Raw genomic sequence first — 27,916 nt, 5'->3', positions numbered from 1 at the left:
GAACCTTATTAAAATAATTACCTACCTTTGTCCTATTTTTTTGTGGAGTCTTTGGGAAACTTTCGGTGGGTGGAGGTAGCATAGCATTGTTGACTTTAGGCATTAAAGCCTGGTCCATAGTACAATGTCCTTTAGGATTCTGTTTGGATTTAAGTTCCTTTGTGGAGTCCTGGTCAGTCTCAGACTCTCTTCTGCCCTCAAGGTTTTCCACCTCAGGTTTAGACTGTATGTTTTGTGAAAAAGAGGGCAAAGAAGGCGGGGAGGGGCTAATTGTTGAATCACTGGCGGCACCTTTACAACCACCCACAGTAACTGTCACACCCTTTATATCTGATTCATGTTCAGGAAAAGCATCAACTGCTTCCTGCTTTCCAAGCAAGGACACATTTTCCTGTTGTTTAGATAAAGTGTTATTTTGGTCAGAGGTCATTTCCTCTTTGCTCCTTTTACTCGATCGATTGGAACTCAGTAAGCTAGAAAGGATGGATATCCTTTCTAATCGCGACGATGGCTTCTCAGTCACCTCTCCATTGTTCTGCGGAATTTTTGGCCCCTCTTTGACTTCAGTGTTTGCTTTTTCCTCATCAAGTAATTCCCTCTGGTCTTTACTTGAGGATGTGGAATTGACTTCTCCATGTTTATTCATGGTTCGCCCTTCTCGGTTAGCTGCTTTTTGTTTTAACACCATTGCTGGTGATGGGTCTTTCAAACCTCTGCCTTTCTTCCTCAAGCCAAACTTGAATTCTTTGGGATCAAGTGCTTTTTCAAAGTGATCCTCCTTAATGGCAGGCATTGCAAATGAGGGAGTTGGGTTTCTTTTACATGGGTGCTTCTTAATTGGCACTGAGAAGGGAATGCCACCGGCTTTAATGCTCTTGATGAAATCCTCAAAGTCGTCTGGTTCCAGGGATTCATCTTCACTGGTCGAGGCATCTGGTTTTCTTCTGTTGTCCTTTTTCCGTTTGTGATCATGTTCCACATCTAGCCAGCTAGATGGCGACTCCTTCTTGATCTGAATGCCCTTAGGTGGACTCTTTGATTTTACTGCGGTGGGAAGAGAGGAAACAGAACTAAGTGGTGGTTTTGTTGGTTGTTGGGAAGTATTGAGAAGTTCAGTTTCTTTATTGGGTTGTAGTTTATTTATTGTCTTGGTTTTTTCTTCAGCCTGTTCAGTATTCTGATCAAATACGCTATTTTGTTGGGTTGCTTCTGTTATAACTTCTTTCAAATTTGCATTTTCTTTCATATCACTCTTACTTTTGTCTCTTTTGCTTGTAGACAAACTTAAGTTGGCAGTCAGTTCAGAATTTCCGGCCATGTTGTCTATCACTTCTGCTTTTATTATTCTGATTTTTCTTTCTGGGTTAACTTTTGACACTTCAGAACCTATGTATAAATGAGTGTTTTCATTCTGTTTCTGGAATTCATTACCAGATTTGACATCTTCAGGGCTTACTTCTTTTTGAAAATTGACATTAGATTCAACATTAACAACAGGTTCACAACTATTTGTGGCAGCTGCCGTTTCGTCTTCCAAACTTTTTATTGGAGAATCCTTTGTTTCTGTTTCTTTGGGTGAACTCAATGTTGTGTCAATGTCAAGCATTTGTCTTTCCACAATGTTTTCAGCATTGAATGCTTTTGCAGTATCAGCAATATCGTCAATTTCTTCAACACACTTGTGTTTTTCTCCAACAGGCTCCTGGTCTTCTTGGGTAATAACTTCAGATATGGAACTCACGTCTCTATTGTCTTTAGTCAAATCAACTGTCTTAATTTCACTTTTAGTCCCTATTTCAACACAACTGTGATTGTCCAGAATTTCATTGTGACTCTTGGAACCCTCAGCCTGAGTCAGAGATTGTTTGGGTTCCGGTTTTCCTTTTTTTGTCGAGGTATTCACTGGCTGCTGAGATTCCACAATTACATGTGTTGTATTTTCCTCCAAGTGCTCCTCAGTAGAATTTTGGGAATCTAATACATTGTTTGTATTGCTACAGTCTGTAGTTATTTCTTCTGTTTTCTGTGTCTCACTTTTCTGCTTCCCTGTAGTGTTTACTGCTTTTGTTTCCTCTTCTGCAGCCAGCGGTAAATATTCATTTTGTGATGTTACCTGGGTTGATTCATTTGGTTCAGCAATGTCTTTTTCTGCTTCATTCTCAGTGTTTAAGGCCTTGAGCTGCCCCATGCAATTGTTCCCCATCACTACCGTATCATTCAGCTTTTCACTTGACTTTGATTCTTTTTTCTCTTCAGACTCTTGTGCTTCTGAAAGGGCTTCTTTGTTCAGCTGACTTTCAACATTCTTGGGGGCTTCATTCTTTGTGTCCATTGATTCTGTTGGTTCCTTGACAAACTCTACGTTAATTTTTTCCTCTCCTATAGCATCTTTTATTGAATCCATGGCCACATTGGCCAGTATGGATGGTATCACATTTTCGAGAATTTTGTCTGTAATTTGTTTAATTTTCTCAGAACCATGATCTTTCGAAACAGATTCAATCAGAGGAACATTTGCATTTTCTTTAGCTGGTTCATTAGAAGGACCTTGCTGAGAGGGTATAATGTCAAATTGATGTATGTCACCCGAAGTAGGGTTCACAGAACTATCCTGTATATTACTGTGGACTGCATTAATATCTTGAGCCAACATTGCTAAATCTGCTTTTGAAATAACATTTTCAAGTTTTGTGTCATTTTTAAGTTGACCTCTTTCTGAAAGTGTCTTCTTTGCATCCTCTGAATTCATTTGTGGTGTTTGTAGTTCCAGTGCAGTGCTGTCCCCTTTGTGAGATGCATTTGTAGGCAAAGGCTCCAAAATTGGTTGGTGTAGGTGTTCCTTAATCTGACAATTAGTCTTTTCCAGTTTTGTGTCATTTGTAAACTGGATCGTTTCCGAAAGTTCCTTCTCCTTTGCGCTCTCTGAAATCATTTGTGGCGTTTGTAGTTCTGATTCAGTGCTACTACCTTTGTGAGATGCATTTGTAGGTAAAGGCTCCAGAATTGGTGGTTGTAGGTCTTCATGTTCTTTCACCTGGCTATTAGTGTTTTCCAGTTTTGTGTCAGTTGTCAGCTGGACTGTCACTGGAAGTTCCTTCTCATTTGTATTCTCCGAATTCATTTGTGGTGTTTGTAGTTCCAATGCAGTGGTACCACCTTTGTGGGATGCATTTGTAAGTGAAGGCTCCAGAATCGGTTGTTGTAGGTCCTCATGCTCTTTTATATGGCAATTAGTCTTTTCCAAGTTTGGGTCCAGAATTGTTGGCTGTAGGTCTTCATGCTCTTTAACCTGGCTACTGGTCTTTTCCAGTTTTGTGTCATTTGTCAGCTGGACTGTCACTGGAAGTTCCTTCTCATTTGTATTCTCCGAATTCATTTGTGGTGTTTGTAGTTCCAATGCAGTGCTACCAACTTTGTGGGATGCATTTGTAAGTGAAGGCTCCAGAATTGATTGTTGTAGGTCCTCATGCTCTTTTACATGGCAATTAGTCTTTTCCAATTTTGGCTCCAGAATTGTTGGTTGTAGGTCTTCATGCTCTTTTACCTGGCTACTGGTCTTTTCCAGTTTTGTGTCATTTGTCAGCTGGACTGTCACTGGAAGTTCCTTTTCATTTGTATTCTCCGAATTCATTTGTGGTGTTTGTAGTTCCAATGCAGTGCTACCACCTTTGTGGGATGCAATTGTAAGTGAAGGCTCCAGAATCTGTTGTTGTAGGTCCTCATGCTCTTTTACATGGCAATTAGTCTTTTCCAATTTTGGCTCTAGAATTGGTGGTTGTAAGTTTTCATGCTCTTTCACCTGGCTACTGGTCTTTTCCAGTTTTGTGTAATTTGTCAGCTGGACCGTCTCTGGAAGTTCCTTCTCATTTGTATTCGCCGAATTCATTTGTGGTGTTTGTAGTTCCAATGCAGTGCTACCACCTTTGTGGGATGCATTTGTAAGTGAAGGCTCCAGAATTGGTTGTTGTAGGTCCTCATGCTCTTTTACATGGCAATTAGTCCTTTCCAATTTTGGCTCCAGAATTGTTGGTTGTAGGTCTTCATCCTCTTTTACCTGGCTACTGGTCTTTTCCAGTTTTGTGTCATTTGTCAGCTGGACTGTCACTGGAAGTTCCTTTTCATTTGTATTCTCCGAATTCATTTGTGGTGTTTGTAGTTCCAATGCAGTGCTACCACCTTTGTGGGATGCAATTGTAAGTGAAGGCTCCAGAATCTGTTGTTGTAGGTCCTCGTGCTCTTTTACATGGCTATTAGTCTTATCCAATTTTGGCTCTAGAATTGGTGGTTGTAGGTCTTCATGCTCTTTTGCCTGGCTACTGGTCTTTTCCAGTTTTGTGTCATTTGTCAGCTGGACTGTCACTGGAAGTTCCTTTTCATTTGTATTCTCCGAATTAATTTGTGGTGTTTGTAGTTCCAATGCAGTGCTACCACCTTTGTGGGATGCAATTGTAAGTGAAGGCTCCAGAATCTGTTGTTGTAGGTCCTCATGCTCTTTTACATGGCAATTAGTCTTTTCCAATTTTGGCTCTAGAATTGGTGGTTGTAGGTTTTCATGCTCTTTTACCTGGCTACTGGTCTTTTCCAGCTTTGTGTAATTTGTCAGCTGGACCGTCTCTGGAAGTTCCTTCTCATTTGTATTCGCCGAATTCATTTGTGGTGTTTGTAGTTCCAATGCGGTGCTACCGCCTTTGTGAGATGCATTTGTAGGGGAAGGCTCCAGAATCGGTTGTTGTAGGTCCTCATGCTCTTTGACCTGGCTATTAGTCTTATCCAATTTTGGCTCCAGAATTGGTGGTTCTAGGTCTTCATGTTCTTTTACCTGGCTACTGGTCTTTTCCAGTTTTGTGTCATTTCTCAGCTGGACTGTCTCTGGAAGTTCCTTCTCCTTAGCATTCTCCGAATTCATTTGCAGTGTTTGTAGTTCCAATGCGGTGCTACCGCCTTTGTGAGATGCATTTGTAGGGGAAGGCTCCAGAATCGGTTGTTGTAGGTCCTCATGCTCTTTGACCTGGCTATTAGTCTTATCCAATTTTGGCTCCAGAATTGGTGGTTCTAGGTCTTCATGTTCTTTTACCTGGCTACTGGTCTTTTCCAGTTTTGTGTCATTTCTCAGCTGGACTGTCTCTGGAAGTTCCTTCTCCTTAGCATTCTCCGAATTCATTTGCAGTGTTTGTAGATCCAATGCAGTGCTACCACCATTGTGAGATGCATTTGTAGGTGAAGTCTCCAGAATTCGTTGTTGTAGGTCTTCATGGTCTTTAACCTGACGATCAGTCTTTTCCAGTTTTCTATCACTTGTAAGCTGGACTGTCTCTGAAAGCGCCTTCTTTGCATTTTCAGAATTTATTTGTGGTGTTTGTAGTTCATTAGCCATGCTATCACCTTTGTGGGACGCAGTTTTAGGTGACCGTTCTAAAATCGATTTTTGTAGGTCTTCATGCTGTTTTAGCTGACTATTAGTCGCAGGATTGGGTACATCCTTGGTTTGTGATAAAACAACATTTGTAGCACAGCTTGAATCTTTTGCTGGTTCAATTTTGTTTTCAAGTTGTACTGTGACTACTGTATCATTTTCTTTGATTATTTGTGTTTTTGAAATGTTTCCTTTAGGACCACTTAAGGCCTCTTCTACCTCCTGTGGCTCTCGCCTTTTCTCTTTGGTTTCATTAACAGAAGAATTATCTGTGATTGTCACACTGAATTCTTCTTGGTGGAACACGTTTGGATGTAAATGTTCCTCTTTAGGTATAGACATGTTTAAAGAATTATCAATTAAAGCATTTTGAATTTTTCTCGATTTAATATTGGCGGGGCTCTTTTGGCTTCTTGTTGGGAGCCTGCTTGGAGATGGGGGAATTGAACTGTTAGATGGAGACTTCAGGTGTTCTTTGGAAAGCGATGCATTTTTATCTTGGTTGATGGCACCTGGAGTTTCAGCCTTCTCAAGGACTTGACTTGATTTAATGTTGTGACTCAATGGTTTTAGTGAAGGGATGGCTTCTGTTGGGCACAAACACACAAATTCACATAGAAATCATCAAATCACATAACATGAAATGCTGGAGTCATTCGATACTCTCTATGCAGGGAGGGCGGGAGACCTGATCTTATAAACCGGACATTACATTATATTTGGTCAGCATCGGAAACAAACTACGCATTTCCAAAGATGGACATTGGACTGTCTCTTCCTCGGCTCTAAGATCCAGTAGCAATTTACTGCGATTTCGTTAGGTTTTTAGTTTAATTTTGCCATCTTTCCATTTTGCAATGTTGAAAATTGTTTTTTTACTGGTTCTAGTCTTACGTCGAAGAAAGAGGAATTGACAATCGGCCTGCCATGATATTCACGTCATCAGCCTTGGCAGTGTGACTCGGGAATTAACCGGCTGCTTTCATACATGCCGTGTCCCGGTTAAGTCCAGGACATTACATTAGGACACGACCCGGTTAATGCCTGTGTCATCTCCGTGTCAGCTGACCTGGGCCAAAATGGCGGATGAGATTCCGGCGTCGTAAAGTCCAAATCACATAAAGCGGGTACGTCGTATGCACGAAGCCATGGAAGAAATTATGTCGAAACTAGGGTTGTCCCAATCGCATATTTTTGCACCAGAGTCCAAGTAACCCGATTTTGAGAATTTGCCGATACAGAGGTCCGATCCGATACCGAAAAAAAGTGTTGTTCAAAAGAAAAAGAAAAAAAGTTTTAAACAACTGTCCCACCGTGCCGCCTTTATAATGTGAGTTATTTTCAAACAACGTAGAAAAATGTTTGTCTTTGTTAAATGCTTCATTGAGTGACTCCACTCAAATCCCCTCATGCATTGACGCTCGCGCTGCTGAGAACAGCCTCTCACTTACGCAATGAGTTGCGACAGCAGACTACTGCTAGCGTTTAACAAGCTCAACGATGATCGACACATTTGGGCCTTTGATGGTAGAGCTACCAAGCTTCTCTGACAAGATCAAACGTACAAACCTGTCAATCATCGTTAGCTTTAAATAGCTAACTTTAGGGCACTGCTGACCGAGAAAAGCAGCAGGGGGGAGAGTGAGAGGCTGTACCAGCATGAAGCAGAAAAACAAATATATTTTTAAAATTAAAAACCTGATCCTTTCCACCCGATTCAGTTCCTCTGAGAAATGGCGCAATTGGCCCGATTTCTGATCAGATCGGGACATCACTAGTTGAAATCCCTTTATCTCACCGGGTGAGCTACAGCCACCCCAATACATTATAACTGATAATAAAGCAGAAAAACAGAACTGGTTCTTTAAATCCAGCTGAAACAAACTTTTGATATAAAGCCAATTTGTACGGACCAGGAAACCACGACTCAATAAAGTTCTTTTACCTTTCTTGGGACTTGCAGGTAGAGTAGTTTTGAAAGGAACATGTCCCGTTTCTTGCTGGTCCACGCGCTTCTGGGCTTGTTTGCGTCCGTCTGAATCAACTTGAGGAGATGGGACTTTTTTAAAGTTGGTTTCACTCTTTTTAAGTCCATCATTGTTCAACTTTCTAGATGGAGATGAAACGGGCAGCCGGCTCTTTGATATCAAGGAAGCTTGTTTATCCTGATAGGATGGTCCCTCTTCCACTCCATTTACTAAGTGAATATTTTCAGTTACAACATCAGTATCTTTTGGTTTTTCTTCCACAGGACGTGGCAATAGCTCACATAACGGTTTATTCGCAGAAATGTCAGCTGTCAGAGTGTTTACCTCCCTTTCCTCCTCAGTACTTGATCTTCTGACACCTTTGGTTGTACACAATGAAGATTTCACAGATTCGTTAGCTATTCTTGGAATTGTATGTAGTTTGGAAGTGTCCAACGGGCTAGCAGCTATTGTGGTTTTATCAGTTGATACGGGTGATTTTACTTCACCATCTGATATTTGCCTTTTGGGGATTTTGGACTTTGTGGGACCACTGGTAGATTTGTCTTTTAATGGTGTTATCACAGAAACGGTTTTCTCACTGCTCTGTTCCTTAAGTGGTGGTATATCACTGGATGTTGTAACATTAGTGTCCTCTGTGGAGCCCTTTGCTTTTGTTGTCACATTTTTGGCCTTGGCTCCCGCTGTTGTTGCTGAGGGCCTTGGTACTCTTTCAATGGTATGCCGGTTTTCAGATGCTACTTTAACTCCTGGTTTGGAGGCTGTTGCCCGGTTCATCCCATTGCCTCTTATTCCAGGTATCGCTGTTTGTAGCTTAGCTCTGTGCATATCATGAGTTGCAGCAGTTATCTGCACTTCCGATGACTGACAGACAGGTTTTTGTTTAACTAAATGTTCAGTTGAGTTTCCGTCTTCGGTTACATCATACAGTGGCGATGACGTAGAGTCTACATGTCTGCTTTCATCAGAGTTGTGGTTTCGAAGTAATCTGGAAAGACAAACAAATGAATTCATGTGTTGTGTGGGAGCCCGTGGAAGGCAAGTACCAGGATAGAAAACATTATTTATTCTGATGTGCAAAAAGGTATTGCTTTGCATTCAAAATAAAGTTTTTTTTTTTTTACTTTTCTTTTTAGCTATACATTATTGTGATAACACAGCAAAAAAACGATCATTCTGGCAACGTTCATGAAATGTTCAGACCACTTAATGTCAACACACTAGACTAGAGGCTGGCTTGCTACATCTGATGTTTGCTTTTGATTTGGCTATAAAAAGGGACAACTTCATGTCATAGGTGAAATAAGTAATATTTGTAAATAATTAGCTAGTAGTTAAAAACAAATGGCAATTTGGACCTTCATCCAGATCATGTTCAAAGAATATTGTGGGTACTTTTAATTTAGCAAATAATTTTTGACATTGAGAGAAAAAAAAAACAAAAGGGGGGGGGGGGGGTCCTAAAAGGTATAAAAATCAGGCATTTTTTAGGCACATGAATGTGCACATATTGGTCCAGATCCCATTTATCTGGATCAGTGTCTGCGTATTCATTCAAATTATTTTACGTCATAATTCAAACTAAAAACTCTAGTATATGTTCTGTGGTTATTTAATAATTAACTTACTCGGTGAAGATACACCAAAGATCCACGCAGAAATGACGAGAAATTACACTGAAGGCGCAGAGTAAGCGTAACATTTAGGCATGGCAATTACTTCAGATATATTTTAAACTTAAAACGTTTTTAAATTGTCATCACTCCAGAATTACTGTAGATGCTTACATCATAAATATTTAAGCGCCTTGGTATATTGTTGTCTGGTAGTACAGCACATGGGAACCCTAAGATCAGGTTGCACAAATGTTCAGCTATCACCTGCTTTCTTTTGCTCTATTCAAAGGGGCTTTTCAAACAGAAACCATACAAAATACAGATACTCACAGCTTGTGCTTTGTCTGCTCAGAAGTCCTTGAAGTGGAGTTTGCACAGTCTTCCCATCCCACTCGCTTGTTTCTTTCCAAAGTTAGCTCTTGGCTAACGTGTACTTTACGAGCCGCATCCTTGGGCTTTGAAGGCAGATTCACAGTCTTGCGTGTAACACAAGTTTCTTTTGACCCTCGTTTCTCCTTCAGGGGGTGTTTCTTTGCATTTGTGCCAATCTCAGGCTCATCTAGCTGGCTTGAAGTCGTTTGCAAATCCCCAGTAGTTGGCGCAGAGGAAGACAACTCTGGCAAGCTGCTAGTGGTGCCTGTCATCCCCTGAGTAATTGACTCGTCCTTAGGAAATACTGTGACAGGTATGGCCAGTACCGGAGGCGAAAGTGGTACGGAACACTCCTCCTTTTCCTTCGTCCTATCGTCTCTCATGTGCCCCCTCCCCATTCGCTCCCCCTCCCCAAGGTGTGTTTCCACTAATATGGCTTTGAAAAGTCGAGTAGAAGATTTACCAGGTGGCATTTGGTCACTTTCTAGTGAATGGCTTTGTGTTGAATTTTCCCTGCCAACATCTTGAAGACAGTCCTGAGTTGAGATGAGGCGAGTTCCAGGTAGTTGGGAGCCCAAAGTTATTCCCTTCAAGGTAGTGCTTTGGACATTTTCTCCAACTTTAACCTCTGTTTTTGTTGTCCCTAAGCTTATGGAAGTTAGGTTGGGTGATTTAGGGGGTGCAGCATTGCTGGGAAAGGGAATTTGACGTGTTGGCAAGTTGGTTGCGGTATCAATACTACCTCCAGTCAAGCTGTTTGCCCTCTTCACTGTGATATCCTCCAAATTCATCTGCAGCCTCTTGCTTACCTCCTCCACCACAGATTCTGCAAATCCTACATCTGATGTTGAATCAGAACATGGCAAAGCAGTTGTTGCAAAGTCCAGACCAGTGGGGGTCACATTCCCTGAATTCCCTTGACTACTGCCAGTGCTCACCCTGCACACAGGTACCTCCCTCACGCTGCCACAGCCACTGCTATTAGAATCAGCAAATGGAACATCTGCGTCATTAAACAGGGAAACCACACTAGAGGCACTAAGACTGGAGCTTTGATTGTGGTCATTGCCAGTCTCCACTCCCGCTCGAGGTCCAGTCTTTGTCTGATTATCATTTTTTCTGGAGGGAGTGGGAGTCCTTGAGCCATCATCCTGTTCAAGCAGGGGTGAATGTGGAGACAAGGGGGATGCTGGGGAAGTTGGGCAACTTGAATTGACTGAAGTGGTTGAATTCTGGCTTCCTCGGCTCTTCCTTTTCTTAGGATTGAAGAAATGACTGAGACGATCAAACACACCTCTTTTCTCTTCTGAATTCTGAAAAACAAGATGCAGACCAGATAAATGACAAAGTGTTGAAGGAGGTGACTTAAATCTTTATATACGCCGTCAAAACAAAACAAAACAAAAAAAAAACATCCCAGAATGATCATGTTCTAAATATAAAAAAATACCCAGATTTTATACAACATACTGCATTATATAAATTTTATACTTTAAGTGATAATACCACAAGCACAAAAACGAAACACAAACAAGCAAAATTTAATGTGTTACTCAATGACCTGAATCCATTTTTGTGTTATATTGGATAAACATTATTTCTCCAAAATAAATTTGTCAACATCCAAAGATAACAATCTTAACTGAAATGAATATTTAACTCAGTGGATGTAAATATAAAACGATGCAGAGCTGAAGGGTTACCAACATAATGACAACATATTGAGGACACAATCGCAGCCTAATGAGACCCAATACAATGACACTAAGAAGTGTTCTAAAATGTAAAAGTTAATAATGATCATTTAGTTTTGGTTTGATCGTACCGTACAGGATTTTCTGCAGTCCCCCCCCCCCCCCCTTTAGTCATTAATTGAAAACCATTAAAACCTCTCAATGTTAAACAAACTACACTGAAACTTCTTAAATATACTGTAAATTCTGTGTTAATATACATTTATGGCAGTGTAAAACACTAAATATCAACAACATGAATGATATACAAGATTTACATAATGTTAAAAGAAGTTAATATTAGTTCTTCTGTTGTTTATTTAGTCTCCATAGTGGAATATTGTTAACAGCTGTGACTAAAATGCCACTGAGACAAGTGTGTTCAGTGAATAGACATATAATGTATAATATTTACTGTTTATTATGGTGTTATGTGTAGTATTTAAAAAAAAACTAATGCAAACCAAAACAATGACTGTTATCCATTTTATCCAAAACTCAATGAGGACAGTGTAAAAAGCAAAAGAAGTTACGTACCATTTGGCTAGCTGTAATAATTCTTTGCAGATTAAAGTAAAATAACTGCAAACAGCACAGACCATCTCAGTTAGAATTCCATAATCCCAAATACAAAATAGGAACTATATAAATATGTATTTCTTCCTGTCTCGTACAAGTGAAAACAAGCAGCACGACTGACTGGTTGCTCTGTGAGCAGTGTCTCTCACTTGAGGGCATGGCCAGTTACCTTTGCAACAACATTGTGAAAGTACAGATGAAATTGACGGCTCGCATAGCAAACAGGCAAGTTTCAATTGAATAAAATTAAAAGAGGTGTGGAAATATGAGCAAAGCTCACCCTTAGTCAGTCTGAAAAGAAATTAATACATCTGTTTTCCAGTCCATCTATAACGGGCAAAACTTTTGAAACAGTCTTTTGCTCCACAACAAAATTATTTCAAATACCATACAAAACAATTCATATTTACTAAAGCTACACCATTTGATCAGTGTCACCATTTTTGGAGCTTTCTGGAATTAAAAATAATAATACTGTAATAAAAAAAAACTAGACTTTACAGTGTAAAAAAAAAAAAAAGTTACCATTATTTGACTGAACAAACAGCTGCTCATGCCTGGGATTTCCAGTTCATGTTTAAACAGAATAAGACACCCGAGCAGTCTCTTTTAAGTCTTAAATTTCCTTTCTCCATAAAGTATCATATTTAGCAGCACACACTTTAACACTGTACTTTTGTTTCTGCTATCAACAAAATCCTGCATGCAACAAACCTTAGTATGCTAAAAGTGAATAACAGCTAACAATTTTAAACATCAGCTGAACACAGTGCTGTAAATACAAGTTCAAAGTAAATTCTATACGTAACAACATTGAAATGTTGAAAATTGAAAAGTGAGAGTTATTCCTAAAAAATGTAGAGTTGGGACAAGTTAGGAAAGCAGGTTTGTCAGGTTGACTAAAATAGCCCAGGGACACTAACATCCCACTGGATAAAGCTCATCTCGACTGTCACTGGAGAATATGTTGGGTTATCTAACACGTTAGCGTGCGACCCCTGCAGGCAGAAATAAATTAAAATCGGTCTAAACGTTGACAACAGTCAGGACTAAAAATATAGAATATTTTTAAGACGTTTGGGGGATTCTAATTAGAGTTATTTAACAGGAATGCATTATTGGCAAATAAAAACCATTGCTATGGGAAATTTGTTGGTCAGGTACACACGAACGAATCAAATACCACAGTAATTTAATCAATAAAGCTTATCATAGGTCATAAGACCTTTGATGGTGAAAATAGTCTAATCCAATTCAGTACAGAGGGGCAGGGTTGAACTGGACTTAGTTCTCTGAAGGCTCCAAGTGTCTGACCAAAAGGTCAGAAACAACTTTTGTTGTAATGTAAAGCAGTTCAACCAAACTTTAACCTCAAAGTTTTTGTCAAGAAATCTATTATAGTTTTTTTATGTACTGTATATAAATCTGTTTTATCACTAGACTATTACTGGTTTTACAATATTGGCGGCATTTTAATATTAAAATGAGAACAGTGCATCAAGTGTTTATTCTGGGAGAAAAAGTCAGTAAATAATGATAATGTATATCATAAAATGTAGAGGAGTATTTTTAAACACCTCTTAGACTACAGTAGTATAAAACTCAGAAACCAAACATCAGTGCAATGCAAATAACAGCAGGTATCCTGATAGGAATAGGACGTGTACAAATTTATATTAAGAACACCATGCAGATTTTGTGTTTATGTATCAACACTGACCTTGAAGTGTTTAGATGGTGAAGTAAGACTTCCTTCCTGAGTCATGTTGAAGTAGATCATGGAGTTGGAGTCTGAATGAAGGTCCCAATCTGGTTCAGTCTGGAACGAGCATGCTGTCGAAACACTTACTTGGTCGTAGCTCCTGGAAAAGTGAAGCGGGAAACCAAAAGGCGAGTGGGGGGACAGGGGAGAAAGGATATGAGGTCATTAGCTTTTTTTTCACCCTCTCACTGTTCAGTGGGTCTTTACAAAAGATTGCATTCCGGCTATGCTCCTATTGTAGTACAATGATTAAATTTCCCTATATCGAAACTTAGTGTTTGGAGGTAGGCTGACTACAAGGGTCTGATGTTGACCTGTGAACAAACTTCAAATGTGAAAAAACTAAAATGAGAGAGTTAGAGAGACAATATCACACTTGGTGGACAACAGTCATTCAAAGTAGGATAACACGTTCTCAGGCAATTAGAGGGCCTTTGCGGATTGTGGCTCGTGTGTGTGACATGAGTAGCATTTATCTCCTGCTGTAGATACTCTTTTAAGTATTGACATAAATATTTCATCTCCAACAATATCACAAAAGATACTGCAGTTAGGGATATTTAAAAGTTTAGTGTTCAATGCAAAATAATGTATTAAAAATTTGGGTTGAGTGAGAATCGGCTTTATTTTTAAAAGTTTAGTCTTCAATGCAAAATAATGTATTAAAAATTTGGGTTGAGTGAGAATCGGCTTTATTTTTTCCACCCAGATAAGACAGATGTCAAAAAAGCAACACAAACAGCTCACAGTCTAAACGAGAGTCAACAATGATGTATTTTCTCCACAAGAGGGCAGAGACAGATTGGTTTTATTGCCCATCATCAGTAAACTCACATAAACTATTTGACTTGAGGCCTATCGACATTTTAAGTGTCTGGGCATGACTGAAATCTGTCCCAAAAATGAGCTTCAAAAATGCAGCAGTTAATAGGCAAAAAAAGATAGTCGATGAGGGTATTCCGTTTCATATTGACATTCTTTGCAGGGCTGAGCTGCTGAGTGAACTGACCACACCTCACCTCACCAGGTGAATCATGGAATGGAAAATATTTTGGTCAATTCTGGACTCTTCTGGATTTATTGCAGAGTGTCTTTGCCCAGTGCACAAAGCAAGGTGCATAAAAACATGTTTAGATGAGTTCCCTGTGAAAATATCTGAGAACCCAGACCTTATCTCAATTAAAACATATCTGTGATGAACTAGAACAGAGACAATCAATCTGACCTCTGGCCTGGCAAATGTTTCTCTTAAATGCACACAACTATGAAAAGTCAACTTTTATCGATCTACATAATCTACAAGATAATGTTTTCTTCATGTTCAACTTGAAGCATCTGAGGTCATTGTGCAGAGTCTAATTTGGTCATTATTACTTTATGTGTCTTCCACAGCGTGGGCAGATCATATCACATGTAGCTTTGCGCCTTTGTAATGCCTCAGCATCTGGTGTTACAGGGTTGGGCTAAATCAATGTAAATTTGATGGCTAAGGCTATACAAGCTATTAACATTTTTACCAGGCCACTCAGGCACACAAGCAGTGTTTATGCCACAGCTATTTTCATGGATGTAAATACAAGAAGTGAGCGAGCAATCTATGAAAAAAAAAAAAAAAAATCACTACTTGTCAAAGTATTTTTCCTCAGAGCCAACATAAGAGAGTAACATCTTCAATCAAAGTGTTCCACAGTGGTAAAGAAATTGTGTACAAGGACAGCTACTTTAAAAAAAAAAGAACTTTGGGTCGATAAATCTGGTCAGTACATGCAACCTTTTTTCAGCACATCCACAAAATGATACGTTTATGGACTTATCTTGTGTGGACATAGGTTTATTGTCCTTCAAGCTGTAATTGGAACAACAACAACTCTGTCAAATTGAGTCATGTATTTAATCTAGTACCCATATAGAATTACCAGGCCTCGCAGTTTGAGGTGTGTCACTGCTGTTGCGCGCCAGGGCGTACCCAAAATTTGAACCAGTTCTGTTTTACCAACAGATAAGCAATGCCAACGTGTGATTTCAGGTCCCCTTTTGTAAGTGACTGCAGTTTCACCTATTCAGCAATCCATCGTAACTTACGGAGGTCGCAAGATCTTGTTTAACCCTCGCTCTTATTGAACCACTCGAACGGCCAACCATCAAATAAGCTGCCTGATCTTAATATATGTACATCATTATTTCATTATTATATTCATTACATGCAATATACTATGTGCAGTACTTACTAAGTGCAATATTCAATGCCCCACTGTCAACTTATGCTACTTCTATTCACACATATTCTATATGCACTACTTATTTACGTGCAATATTAATGTGCAATATTCAATGCCTCACTGTCAACTTCTGATACTTCTATTCACACATATATTCTATGTGCAATACTTATTTATGTGCAATATTAATGTGCAATATTCAATGCCTTCACTGTCAACTGCTGCTACTTCAATTATTTGCACTGCCTGAACATAGGACGACCTCATGCATATTTTATATTTATTTAGATTTTATACTTATAGTCTTGCAAGCCACTTTCAAGATTTTTACTTGTCCTGCACTGTAAAGGGAGATGCTCCACAATTTCATTGTTTAACTGTATAAGGACAATAAAGGGCTATTCTATTCTATTCCATTCTATTCTATTCATCAAGGGTCTAGTGTAACAAACAACTTCAGTCTGAAACAGACAGTTTGAACAATTAAATAAAAAGTCTGAAATAGTCAGTGTGAATATTAGAAACAAGAATACATGGTGGGGTCAGTAAGCGACAGGTCTCGAATCAGTTCTAAACTAGTAGGGGACAGGTCTTTGGATAATCTAACGTCTGATACTAAAGCAATAAACAAAATTAGTATTTCCCAAAAATTGTGACTTCACAATTTAGTCATTTCAAAAGTAAAAATATTCTTCATATTGTGTCCCAGTTTCAAAACAATCCTGTTTAAGCATATTTAGGTGAAACCTATCTTTCTGTCAACACCCGAACAAACCAGCACTAACTTGTCTTTGTCATTGCAAAGCACACAAAAGGTGTTCTGTTAGCACACAGTACACACAAACCTCATGTAACATTTTTCACTGGTGCACTGTGGTAATTGTTCAATTCTTTATATATGCTTTATGAAAAACCGCAACTGAAAAAAGGAATAGAGAACAAAATGTAGGGGCCAGGTCAGTGTTTAAATCCAGCAATTCTTGTAGGCCCCCAGTCATGAACTATATGTATGACTTAATGATGCAAACATTGCACAGATGGAAGAGAACAACAAAAGCCGATAAAAGACCGAGTGGAAATTTTAACTGCTGCTACTTTTCCTTCAGGACTGTTTTATAAGTACAGTATTATCCATTTCTGTACATTCAACAATTTATTTCATTATGTAACTTGGTTTGGTAATGTGATAGGACATCGACACTAGGCACGGTGTATTGACTTTTAAACCTTTGTTTACATGGCACTTTTGTTTGTTCTGCGTGTTTTCACTGCTTGTTTTTAATGACAAGATGAGAAATTGGTGACAGCTGTTTATTGCGAGGTTGTACTACGTTCTATTAGTTAAATCAATCCAGGTAATAATGTGTTGCATGCACTATCAGTACGGTATTTAAAATCCACTATCTTATTTAAACCAATGATAAAACAATCATCGTATTGACTCTTAGTATTTAGGCATGTGCCGATATGATATTCTGACTGTATGATTCCCTTAAACCAAAATATCCCTGTTTCACGGTATCACGGTATTGCAATTACAGCTCTAAAATGTGTTACTTTGAGATATCTGGGTTAAAAGCGAGTGATTTCTCCATGCATTCTTGGGACGTAAAAATAGCTTGTACCTTAGGGTTTGTATGACGGAAAACTTTTGTGGTTTTGAAACCTTGACGTTTTCATACCATGGTATACCTTGAAACCGGTAATCGGCAAATGCCTATTAGTATGATATAGAAGTAACGGAGTGATTTTGCAGTTTTTGTTTGCTGATTCATTGGCGATTGGGCTAACTGGTTGTTGCAAATTGATCATGTTTGAATGCCGTGAAATTTCCAAGATGACAAGATTATCATTGGTTTTGATCTGACAAAACATCAGGGTTGATGTGCAACACCTAAATTATACTACATATACATTATATTAACATTACTTATATAAACAAGGGGAAGTCAAAACGTAATGAAACGAATAAAATTTCACCTACTTATAATACTGTATATTTTTCCCCGAATAATTCTCATGGTTTTTATTTTAAAAATTAGTTTTAAAGTACTGTATATTTCAACAGCATTTTTCTTCTTACTGTTGACCATTTTGAAAATGGCGTCATTGTTGAATGCCTTGTCAAAAGCAGAAAGTTGTCATTTAATTTCTTGCTTTGGAAGGAGAATCACCACTAAAATAGTTCAAGATGTGTTCAAGATCAAAAGTAATGAACAGGAGCCTGCCTTGAGTGACCTCCGTGACAATCGACTTGTTGCTGCTCATTTGCCGTGAGGGCCCATCCCACTCTTCATCTGGCACCTGCTGCCTTTGCAGCATCCATGTTTTTGCAAACTTAAAAGTATATGATAGCCGATTAATCGATGTCATGCATCCTCTGTCATCGGCGGTGAATGGGATGAAGCGTCGACTAATCGACTAATTCAAACATACATACATACTGTTCATATACGAAATAATTTTTAAATTCAATTGCTAAACCAGGATATATGTAGATCTTTTGCATACACTTTAGCATTAGAATCAGGTTACAAAATCTCTGTAGGTCATATGATTGTAAGATAATATAAAAAATATCAAAATGAAGTGGACAAGAGTGTACACATCAGAGGAACACCGATTCGCTTCTGTCCATAACAGTGTTTCAGTTTGTGAGTTTTTATTGGCTTGGGTCAAAAATTAACTGCCCATTAAAATGAAAAATGCCACAAAGATTTGAACTGTTTCCATTTTAATTTTGAGGTATTTTTTTTATTATATAAAATTAGCAAACAATATGTGCAGCTGCAAAAAATCGTATATGACATTAGGAATTGTTTCTGGTACAAGCAAAACAGGCAGCAATATGTCTATAACATGAGGCCTCAATGTTTGTTTGGAAAGCGCAACTGTGATTCGGAGTGCTTGGAAAATGACAGTTTGCCAGATGTTGGGTGTGTCTGAAGCTCCGCAGACTGCAACCACTTTACTTCCCTTCACTCGGAACTAATAACCAACAGGAGAGCAGAAACTTGGCCAACGTGTTCACTAGGGGAGCATATTTATAAGTACAGCTTTTTTTTTTTAAGCATCTATTTATGCCAATTGCAGTTGACACAATATTCAATGCAATATTACACTATCTGCTGTATTTGTTCCAGTTCCTTTACCTCTTTGTTCTCATTTAAGCCATAGGATTTTATAAATGTTATATTCATTTTGTAAAGTAGCCTACCTTAGTGAGACAGTCAGTAACTATATGAATGTTCAACAAACGTCAAGATGAAGAACAAAAGCGGAGGACTCGCTCTTCTTTTTGACAGGTCACGCAAATAAAGATTGTAAGGGATATGGTTTATAGTACAGGGTTTCCCCAAGCTTATTTTTATATTACTGAAATTTCAAATGTAGCTCCTCCACATGGCTATGAAAATACATTATTTATAGCCACATGTCAATGTAAATTGTAATGATACCACAGCAGACATGCAGTTTTTAGATCAAATAAGAAATAAAATGCCCTCTAATATGAAATGAGCCCTCTTAATGATTAAGAGAATCTGCAACCATTTTTGGTTCTAGACTTGAGTATGGAAAACCCAGTTTCATCGACATATCAAATGAAGTGGTTGCTGATTTTTTTGTTTTTTTTAAATGTTTTTCATAATTCCTTTGGTTGAAACACCAAAGGAATTCCAAAATGTGAAGTAGAAATATTTGATGAGATTGAAGAGCTTTTCATATGTTTTCTCACTTCTAAACTTGATAATTCTGACATGATTCCTTTAACAATAGGAACTTTCTTGCCACTAAAATGATCTGGCCTCATCGCAATTGGACTGTGTATAGAAAATAAAAACACTCCTCCTTTTACTGGCCCAGAGGTATGTTTGTCTGAAAGCTTTACTGTTCCGCGTGTAAGACTAAGATGTACACACCTTCAAATTAAGGAAGCACATGTTACAGGACCTGTTAATAAGCCTACACTACACTTTACAATACAGCATATTCAGAAATATAATTACAATCTCAAGACCAAAACCAAAATGTCTTTAAACACATACTGTACATACATACATACATACATACATGGGGAGAAAAAAAAAGGCTTTTCATTGCTGTGCGCCAACAATTCTGAAGACCTCCGAGAAAAACTGCCTACACCTTTATGTTGCAACAAAAATTCCAGTGGAGCTGCTTCAAGCTCTGGAAACATTTCTTGTGTACAGGAGTTCCTGAACCTGCTGCAAGTTCACTGTGCTTAGCAATGGCTTTATGCTCTTCCAGAACATGTGCAACAGATGTTTACATATAACCCATCAAAATCCCAAACTCACCCTTGAACCCAAAGACTATCTACTCGAGTAGTTGGGTGAAAGTCGCTGAGCATTACAGTAAGAAATGCATATCAATCAAGTCCCTAAATTACGAGGTTTGCTATCCAAGGCCATGTAGACTAATCTTTGGCTGTGTTCAGACTGCAGGTATATCTGATTCCAATCGGACTCCACCTCGAATCTGATTTTTATGGCTGGCTGTTCTCACTATTTTTAGCAAGTGTCCAAATCGGATATCGGCCTGTTCAGACTGTGCCACATTATTGACCCATCTGACAGGTTACTGTGGCAACGAAGACGTCATCCAGCGTAGAGTGACGTCACGGACCGTCAAAGCCAATCTGAGCTGTTCAGACTGAGATGTAGCTTGTCCATATGGGATGTGAAACTACCTCCCGTATGTGGTTTGCTCAATCTGTAATGCAAAAATCGTATGTATGTACTTTGTGGCTTTTCAAACTACAAAAGAGCCATCTAGTTTTAACCTGGATTGGCTAAAATCTGATTTTCGCTGCCAGTCTGAGCAAGGCCTTTGAGACAAGCATATGCCAATGGCTGGATCAGTTAAGAAATGTAGTCTTATAGAGTGGCATGAGAATGATTATGTGAAGTTAAAAACAAAACAAAAAAAAATTCCCAAATCTATTTCTGTTTTAATCATATCTCATTTTGTAGCCTGCAGGAACTGTTTTTAATGCAGAGTCATTTACCACATGACTTTTACATGAAATAACTTGAATTTAAAGTTGCCGTGAGGAATTTAGTTTACAGTACAAAAAACTTTTCCAGGACGTAGGAGGAAGTTTCCCTCACTAATTTGTGTTCCAAAGCTACTGTATACCATCAGAATAATGCAAGACCTCCAAAATATTCTGTTGATTTTACATCCCTTAAAATTATGGGATCCAACCTAACAGTTTCGTAGACTAAAGTCACGGAGAATGGGGGACAGGAAAGTAGGAAGCAGACAGAAGAGGTGAAGAACAAAAACCAGCAAGAAATACATTATTACATAGCTATGCTACCTATGAACATCGTTTTACAGTAACCTTAACGGATAACTTTTTCCATTTTACCTGGAATATAAATTGATTTTTAACAGTCAGCCTATTTTGTCTTCCACATTTAGGCAATGTATACACTAATGGTGTTATACTTATACAGTGTATATGGTGTTACACTTATATAGCGCTTTTCCACCTTTCAAGGCGCTCAAAGCACTTTACACTATCTCGCCATTCACCTACTGGTGACTGGTGACACAGCACCAGGAGCAACGTGGGGTTCAGTATCTTGCTCAAGGATACTTAGGCGAGTTCTTCAGGGCGAAGAATCGAACCCACAACCTCTGGGTTAGGGGACAACTACTTTACCACTGAGCCACGCCACACTAGGACATATACCGTATTTTTTGGACTATAAGTCGCACATTTTATCTTGAAAGGTAATTTAAAATACAGTAGAGAACAACAGGCTCAATAGGTGTAAGGTATGCCACCATTACATGACGCTAGAAGTTAGATCGAGCCTAAAAAAATCCAGCCCGACCTGCCCGCGGGAGTTAAAGCCCGACCCGGCCCTAGCTCGATTAATTAACTTGATTTGCTTGCCCGAGCCCGATGCCCCCCCCCAAATGTTTTATTTGTAGGCACGAGCCCGAAAAAAGACACATTTTTTTAATGTTTTATTTGTGAGGACTCAGGAGGAGGAGGAAATGCGGAGATGCAATTCCTGGATGTGTTTTGTGTCATCACATTTGTGACGATGCTGGTGCATTTATGCATAATGACAACAAATTAAAGCCTGTCTTTTGTAACGATTCTCCCAGGTAAAAAAAAGACTAAGATGGATATTCAATAAACATTTATATCTTTTATATTTGTGTGTCTGTTCTAACAGGCAGATAGTGGATTTGACATTTATTTTAAAACCAAACTATGAAAAAAAATTGCGACTTACAGTCCGAAAAATACAGTAATGCCCTTAAACATTCAATTTATTATACTATACGGCATTTCGGCTACACTAATGTATCTCTTGTCCAGATATTTCATTACACTAGATAGCCAGTTAAGTTCTTAAATGGCAGATACCCGGCCTAGTGTAGCTGCTACACGTGTGATAATCTGAGCCAACGGAAGTTACATCATGGAGCGCGGCATCGCCATTTTTGTGTATGGCATTACGCCATCATAAACAATAGAGGCGAATGGTACAGACGCGACTTTCCCGCTCATCTTTTTACAGCTCAATATGGACTTGAATATGTTCGGAGAAGATATCGAACAACGCCGAAAAATTATAAGCTTACAGTTCAGAGGTGACCTGCGGGGATGATGAGGTCACACACGAGGCTGCTCTGTGCAATAAATTGCAGGCGTCCCTTGCAGGAGCGTGGAATTTATAAACGCACCTTAAACGTAGTGCGGATAGGTATAAAATATTGCCCGAATAACAAGGCAAAAAAACTGTCCTAGTGTGCACATTGCCTTAGGCAGCCCCATTGTATGAAACATTGACCAGCTGTAGTTACAACATTTTGCTATTACACTGTCTGAGTCTGAAGAGTCAACACAATCTCAAAGTAATTATTTAAGATCTGTGGCTTATTTGGCACATTATACTTTTGAATGTTTTTTGACAGGAACTAACATGTAGCAGCTTGATGTTAATTCATGCCAGATTCTAGCTTTTTAAACAAATTAAGTGTTTTGCCATCAGCAAATCTTACCTAAAATCAACTAACATTTACAGTTCAAACACAGACCTTTCGAATGCTTGAACAGTCCTTTTGTAGTTGGTTTATCAAGGTGCACAACGCAACAAAGAATGGGGGTGGGGGGAAGTCACTCACAAAACCTCTCACATTTGTTTTTGTATCTTAGTCATGATGACATACAGTATAAGTAAATGTTTGAGTGTACACTGAAGGATACTTTGTTTTCTTTATCCAATAAAAATTGACACAGAAGCACAAAACGATGCCAGCACCTCTGCTAGAGAACGCGTTCAGAGTTTGCCAAAAAACGTTCACTGCCGCTGGGAATACATCCTCTCACTGGGTTTCAGAATCTATCGGCACCTTTCAAACTAAATTTCTCAAGCCTCCAGGGTCATCGAACCAATGCTAAGCTGAAGGGCACTAATCGGAAAATAATGAAATGAAATATGTTTTTTTTTTTTTTTTTTTTTAATTAAATTAATAATGAATTATCTACATGTGTATTTTTCAGAGTTGCAGTTTTGGCCCAAAATTTTGCTTTCGCCATGTTCGTAATATTGACACTCAAGATATCCTGTTGGGGACATGAACTCACAGTACTTTGCAAAAGCTGGAGATTCCCTATACCTAAAGAAGGTCAACAGCCCCAGAGTATGACTGAAACTGGCTCGTGATGTTTAGCAAAGTGGAGGTGACTTTTCTTGAGCTTTGGTATTAGCAGTGAGGAGCGCCTAAGACTTCTGGCATGAAGGCCTTCATCTCGCAGTGTGCGCTTTATTGTATTAGCCGCACTACAGACCTATAGCATAGTCTCTGGCGTTGTGTCACATTTTCTTCGCTGTCATGCAGGGATTTTTCTCCATCTTTCGCTTTAGTTACCAGACCAGTCACCACCAGAATCCTCTTTCCACTCATACCAGGAAGTGTTTCTGATATGCCTTTAGCTTTAAACTAGCAAATTATGCTTCGATTTGTGTATCTTGACATGTTTGTCTTTTTATATCCATATACTGCTGATCAGGGCCGGCCCAGCCTATACGCAGACTATGCAGCTGCTTAGGGCCCCTGACCACTAGGGGGCCCCCAATTTGGCAATTGTTTAATTTATATTCTATTTTGTTTACTACAGTTTGCTTTATTTGACTTTTGTGAGTTTTGATAGTTGATTACAAGCTTCAAAAAATACAAGTTCTTCCTTAACTTCTTTCTTTCCTCTTTTAGAAAAAGGTTTGGCGCTATCTACTCTAAGTACTGACAATCATTTGGGGTGAGAAGTATGCAGTGTAACAAAATCTGATTAATATACAAAATATGGACGTATGGATTGGATTGCATGTATGGGTTTCACAGTACACTGTGACGAAATGGTGGGGCAAAAATATGGGCCCCTTTGCATTATTTTGCTTAGGACCCCCAAATGGCCTGGCCCTGCTGCTGATAGATTACCTGAAAAGTGGCTTTTCTGCTTTATCGCAAAGAGGTCTGTTTAGGTTTAGGTAAGCAGATTTTGAGACAAATATATATATTTTTTTCCCTCCAAAGTAATCAAACAGGAGATGCTATTTTAAGTAAGTAAAGCAAAAACTAATTGTACTGTTATTAAAATCTTGTTTAACTGTCTGGTTGGGGATGATTTTTCATACCAGTAAAAGAGGTGGAAGTGTTAATCATGTCTGTCACGTGCGTCGATGAGTTTGCCACAATGTCACAATGAAATTTGGTTGACTTGCTGCATGAAGTTGGCCTTAATGATAATTCATCATACACGCATAATCATAAAGCATCATACCCGCAAGACAGGTTTCTTCAATAATGGTGTCTTCTCAAAAATTGCAATGCTACTTACAATTAGATAGCATAAATACATTAATGTTTCGTCTAAGTATTCCCTGTTGTTGTCGTTTTTCTCACGGTCTCTATTTTTCATTCAATACCTCCAACCCCTTTTCTGTCCAACTGCATTTTCTGCAGAGGTGGGTAGAGTAGACAAAAATTGTACTCAAGTAAGAGTAGCGTTACTTCAAAATAATATTACTCAAGTAAAAGTAGTCATCCAAAAATGTACTGAAGTTCAATTAAAAAAGTATTTGGTGAAAAGAATACTCAAGTAGTGAGTAACATTGTGAGTAACTGCTTACAAATTTGTTTTTATTTTTCCTAAATGTTTTTTTTCTTCTTAGCACAGTTATGTATATGAGCTGTTGTTACAATGACACTGTACAATAATCCATTACATGACCACATTAAGCCAAAGAAATACTAATTCCGACAAGAGAAAAAAAAACAAAGAAATTAAGCATTATTCGTCCAGGGAACATGAAAGCCCTCTAGTAGAGAAAATAGTTCCTAGTTTGAATTGTGCATACTGTAGGTCCTTCATGGTTACTATTATGAAATTAAAAGGATCATATCTCCGGTTTTCCGTGGTCAATTGGTGCCAAATAAAGACTGCGATAAAGGTTAAAATCCACGCTTTTGAATCATGTTGAAGGCAACGCTCTGTGTCAAATATTTAATTTTTTACGGTGCTTTAAAGACGCCACGTGATTGAACAGGCTGGCGTGATCATAGAACGGCAAGCTTGCGTCTGATTGGTATATAGTAGTCATGTGATTAATTTTGCGATGTCTCATTGGTGAAATTGGTATAGCTGGGGGAAAAAAGGAATCTAATACGTAGGAAAAAAAGAGGAAAAATGTAATGACTCCTGTGTAACCGAAAGTAGAGTAAGAGAAGTGTATTTCTTCACAAATCTATCAAGTAAAAGTAAAAAGTATGGCTGAGTAAAACTACTCTTAGAAGTACAATTTTCTCAAAGTACCTCAAGTAAATGTAACGGAGTACATTACGAGTGGGAACCTCTTGGTACCTCACGATTTGATACTGTTTGCGATACAAAGCTCACGATAACGATGATCTGACGATACAACGATTATCGATACATGGTCAGGAAATCATTCTAGGATATTCTAAAAACAACTAATAAACAGAAAAAAAGCTTCTACTGTGAATTTGAATGAGTTTATCACTAGTAGATGTCCAATCCATTCGAACTCGGCTGCCATCCCTCCCACTTCAAACGCACTGAACGTCTATGGCCGTCAGTAGCAGCCAATGCCAGGCAATGAGGTAATTTTGGGCCATTTAAGGTCATTTACCTGTTGGTTTTCAGGTACTTCCTGTTTATTTTGGGGTATTTTATTGGTCACTTCCTGTTCTGCAACACAAAATGAACAGCTGGGAATCACCCAAATGAATAGGCAGTGACTCAAACTCAACAGGAAATGACCTGTAAATGCCCTAAAATGAACAGCAAGTGACCCATAAATGCCCTGAAAAGCTGACAGAATGACTGTGAATGCTCTGGTTTTGAACATTCCCATTCTAAATGGATTAGGTGTCGAGCACTGTCAAGGCAGCCTTAGAGTTAACTGAGACACTATTATGGTGGAAGATTTTGGTAGCAACTTGTTGGTTCCTTTTTTTTTTTTTTTTTTTTTCTCTTTAAAGACATCTTGCAGGAGCATATCGATAACCTTTTGGGATACAAAGTATCACGATATGTTACAATTTCGATATTTTGTCACATCCCTAGAGTACATGTAATGCATTACGCTACCCACCTCTGATTTTCTAGATAAACAACACAATATGAACAACCACAAGGGAGTACACCAAACTCTCATATGACACATTATAACCATTTCTGCCTTAAAAGACACTCAGATTTACCATTCTCTGTGTCTAAGCAGCAGGACAGGACAGGTGTTAAAAAATGAAGGGGGGTGATTAGGGGGACTTGCTCATCACCTTAGTCACAACAGGGGGTACAGTATCTTGCTCATGGACACTTCGGCATGGTTACACAAGCTCAGGATTAAACCCACAACATGTGGTTGAATACAACCACGGTTCCAGAATCAGAATAATTTTTATCGGCCAAGTATGCTCGAAACGTGGAGGTTTCTCTGACCATTAAAAAAAAAAAAAAAAAAAAAAAAAGGTTCTGAATATGAGTTCATAACAAGCAACTTTAACAGTATATAAGGCCTAATACAAAATCAACCTAGGTGTAATAAATTATCATTTAAAGCAGTGTGTTGCATTTACAGCTCCATTAAAACATTTAATTCGTCAACAACATTCGAGGCGTAAATGTTAGTTTTCATTCTTACATGCGGCTGCTGATGTTGTCCAGTTCATTGGAGAACAAGTCATCATCTGCGCCTCCTTTGTCTTCTTTCTGCTTACTTTTCTTTCGTTTTAGCTTGAACGACAACAACCGCTTTCCCTTCTTTTCCTTCGGAGAAATGCGCTCGCCATCACCGGGGATCGCGGCCGTGTCACCGGGGCTGACAGGTCCGGTGACTCCCGCTAAAGTCCGCGACTTGTCTCTGGACACAGTGGCTACTCCATCTTTGATTGAGTCACACTGCTTGCTCTCTTTCTTAGGTGAACTTACTTTGAACAAATTCTTGACTTTTAAGGTGCTAGACTTACTCATGTTGAATTGTACAAGACGTCATCGAGCAGGAATATTTGAAGCGAGTTGCTCTACTAGCCTTATCGGAGGAGCGATCGACTAGGCAAACCTGCGGGGCGGGTTACCTGGCAGGTGATCGCTCGTTGCTTTGATTAGGGGAGCACTTCCGGCTGCTTTCAAAACAATCCAGAGATCAAACCAAGGCTGCGCCAATGTATAAAGTCGTTGGGTCAACACGACAAAAAGCGTTTGTATTGTCAAAATACAAACAAAATATATAACAACATATGAAATTGACTTATATGCATCGCAATCCTAAAGTGAGACTGCAATGTTTCACAGATATGCCATTATTTTGAAGTTTCATGCTTGGCACGTCGTCCACAATCATAACTCTTTCAACAATTCAACATAAAAGGCTAAACCCGGTTTTATTTATTTATTTAATTTTCATAATCCTCTAATTATATTTCATACACATATTTTTTTACTCCAAGGCTTTAATTTTGAATAGTTTATAGGCTAAAGCTTGCATTTCTGTGGTGTCCTTGGCTGGCGGGATCCCCCCTAAAAAATTTTTTAAAAGTCTATTTCACTGCGATAAAACATTACTCCAAATAAATTCCATTTCGTACTTTACGAGAAGGGTGCCGTATTCTTAAATATAATGTTCAAGACTCAGGGTGCAATGGGTTTTAGTTTGTTGGAAT

General features: G+C 38.7%; 1 protein-coding gene across 1 annotated transcript in view; it reads right to left on the bottom strand.

Annotated features, from left to right (window-relative positions):
• Positions 1-27,336, bottom strand: part of crybg1a (crystallin beta-gamma domain containing 1a) — a 43,999-nt gene extending 16,663 nt beyond the window's left edge. Inside the window, exons 1-5 of the mRNA XM_057858837.1 lie at positions 26,899-27,336; positions 13,422-13,563; positions 9,348-10,702; positions 7,359-8,389; positions 26-6,000 (exon numbers count right to left, since the gene is read on the bottom strand). Of these exons, the coding sequence (XP_057714820.1) occupies positions 26-6,000; positions 7,359-8,389; positions 9,348-10,702; positions 13,422-13,563; positions 26,899-27,227 (8,832 nt within the window). The 5' untranslated portion in view covers positions 27,228-27,336. The remainder of the gene's footprint in view (positions 1-25; positions 6,001-7,358; positions 8,390-9,347; positions 10,703-13,421; positions 13,564-26,898) is intronic.
• Positions 27,337-27,916: the final 580 nt, after the last annotated feature.

The sequence above is a fragment of the Corythoichthys intestinalis genome, chromosome 15 (assembly GCF_030265065.1).
Source record: "Corythoichthys intestinalis isolate RoL2023-P3 chromosome 15, ASM3026506v1, whole genome shotgun sequence".
NCBI classification, from domain to species: Eukaryota; Metazoa; Chordata; class Actinopteri; order Syngnathiformes; family Syngnathidae; genus Corythoichthys; species Corythoichthys intestinalis.
Note: the sequence above shows the minus strand (reverse complement) of the source record. Positions and strands in the feature narration are given on the sequence as shown.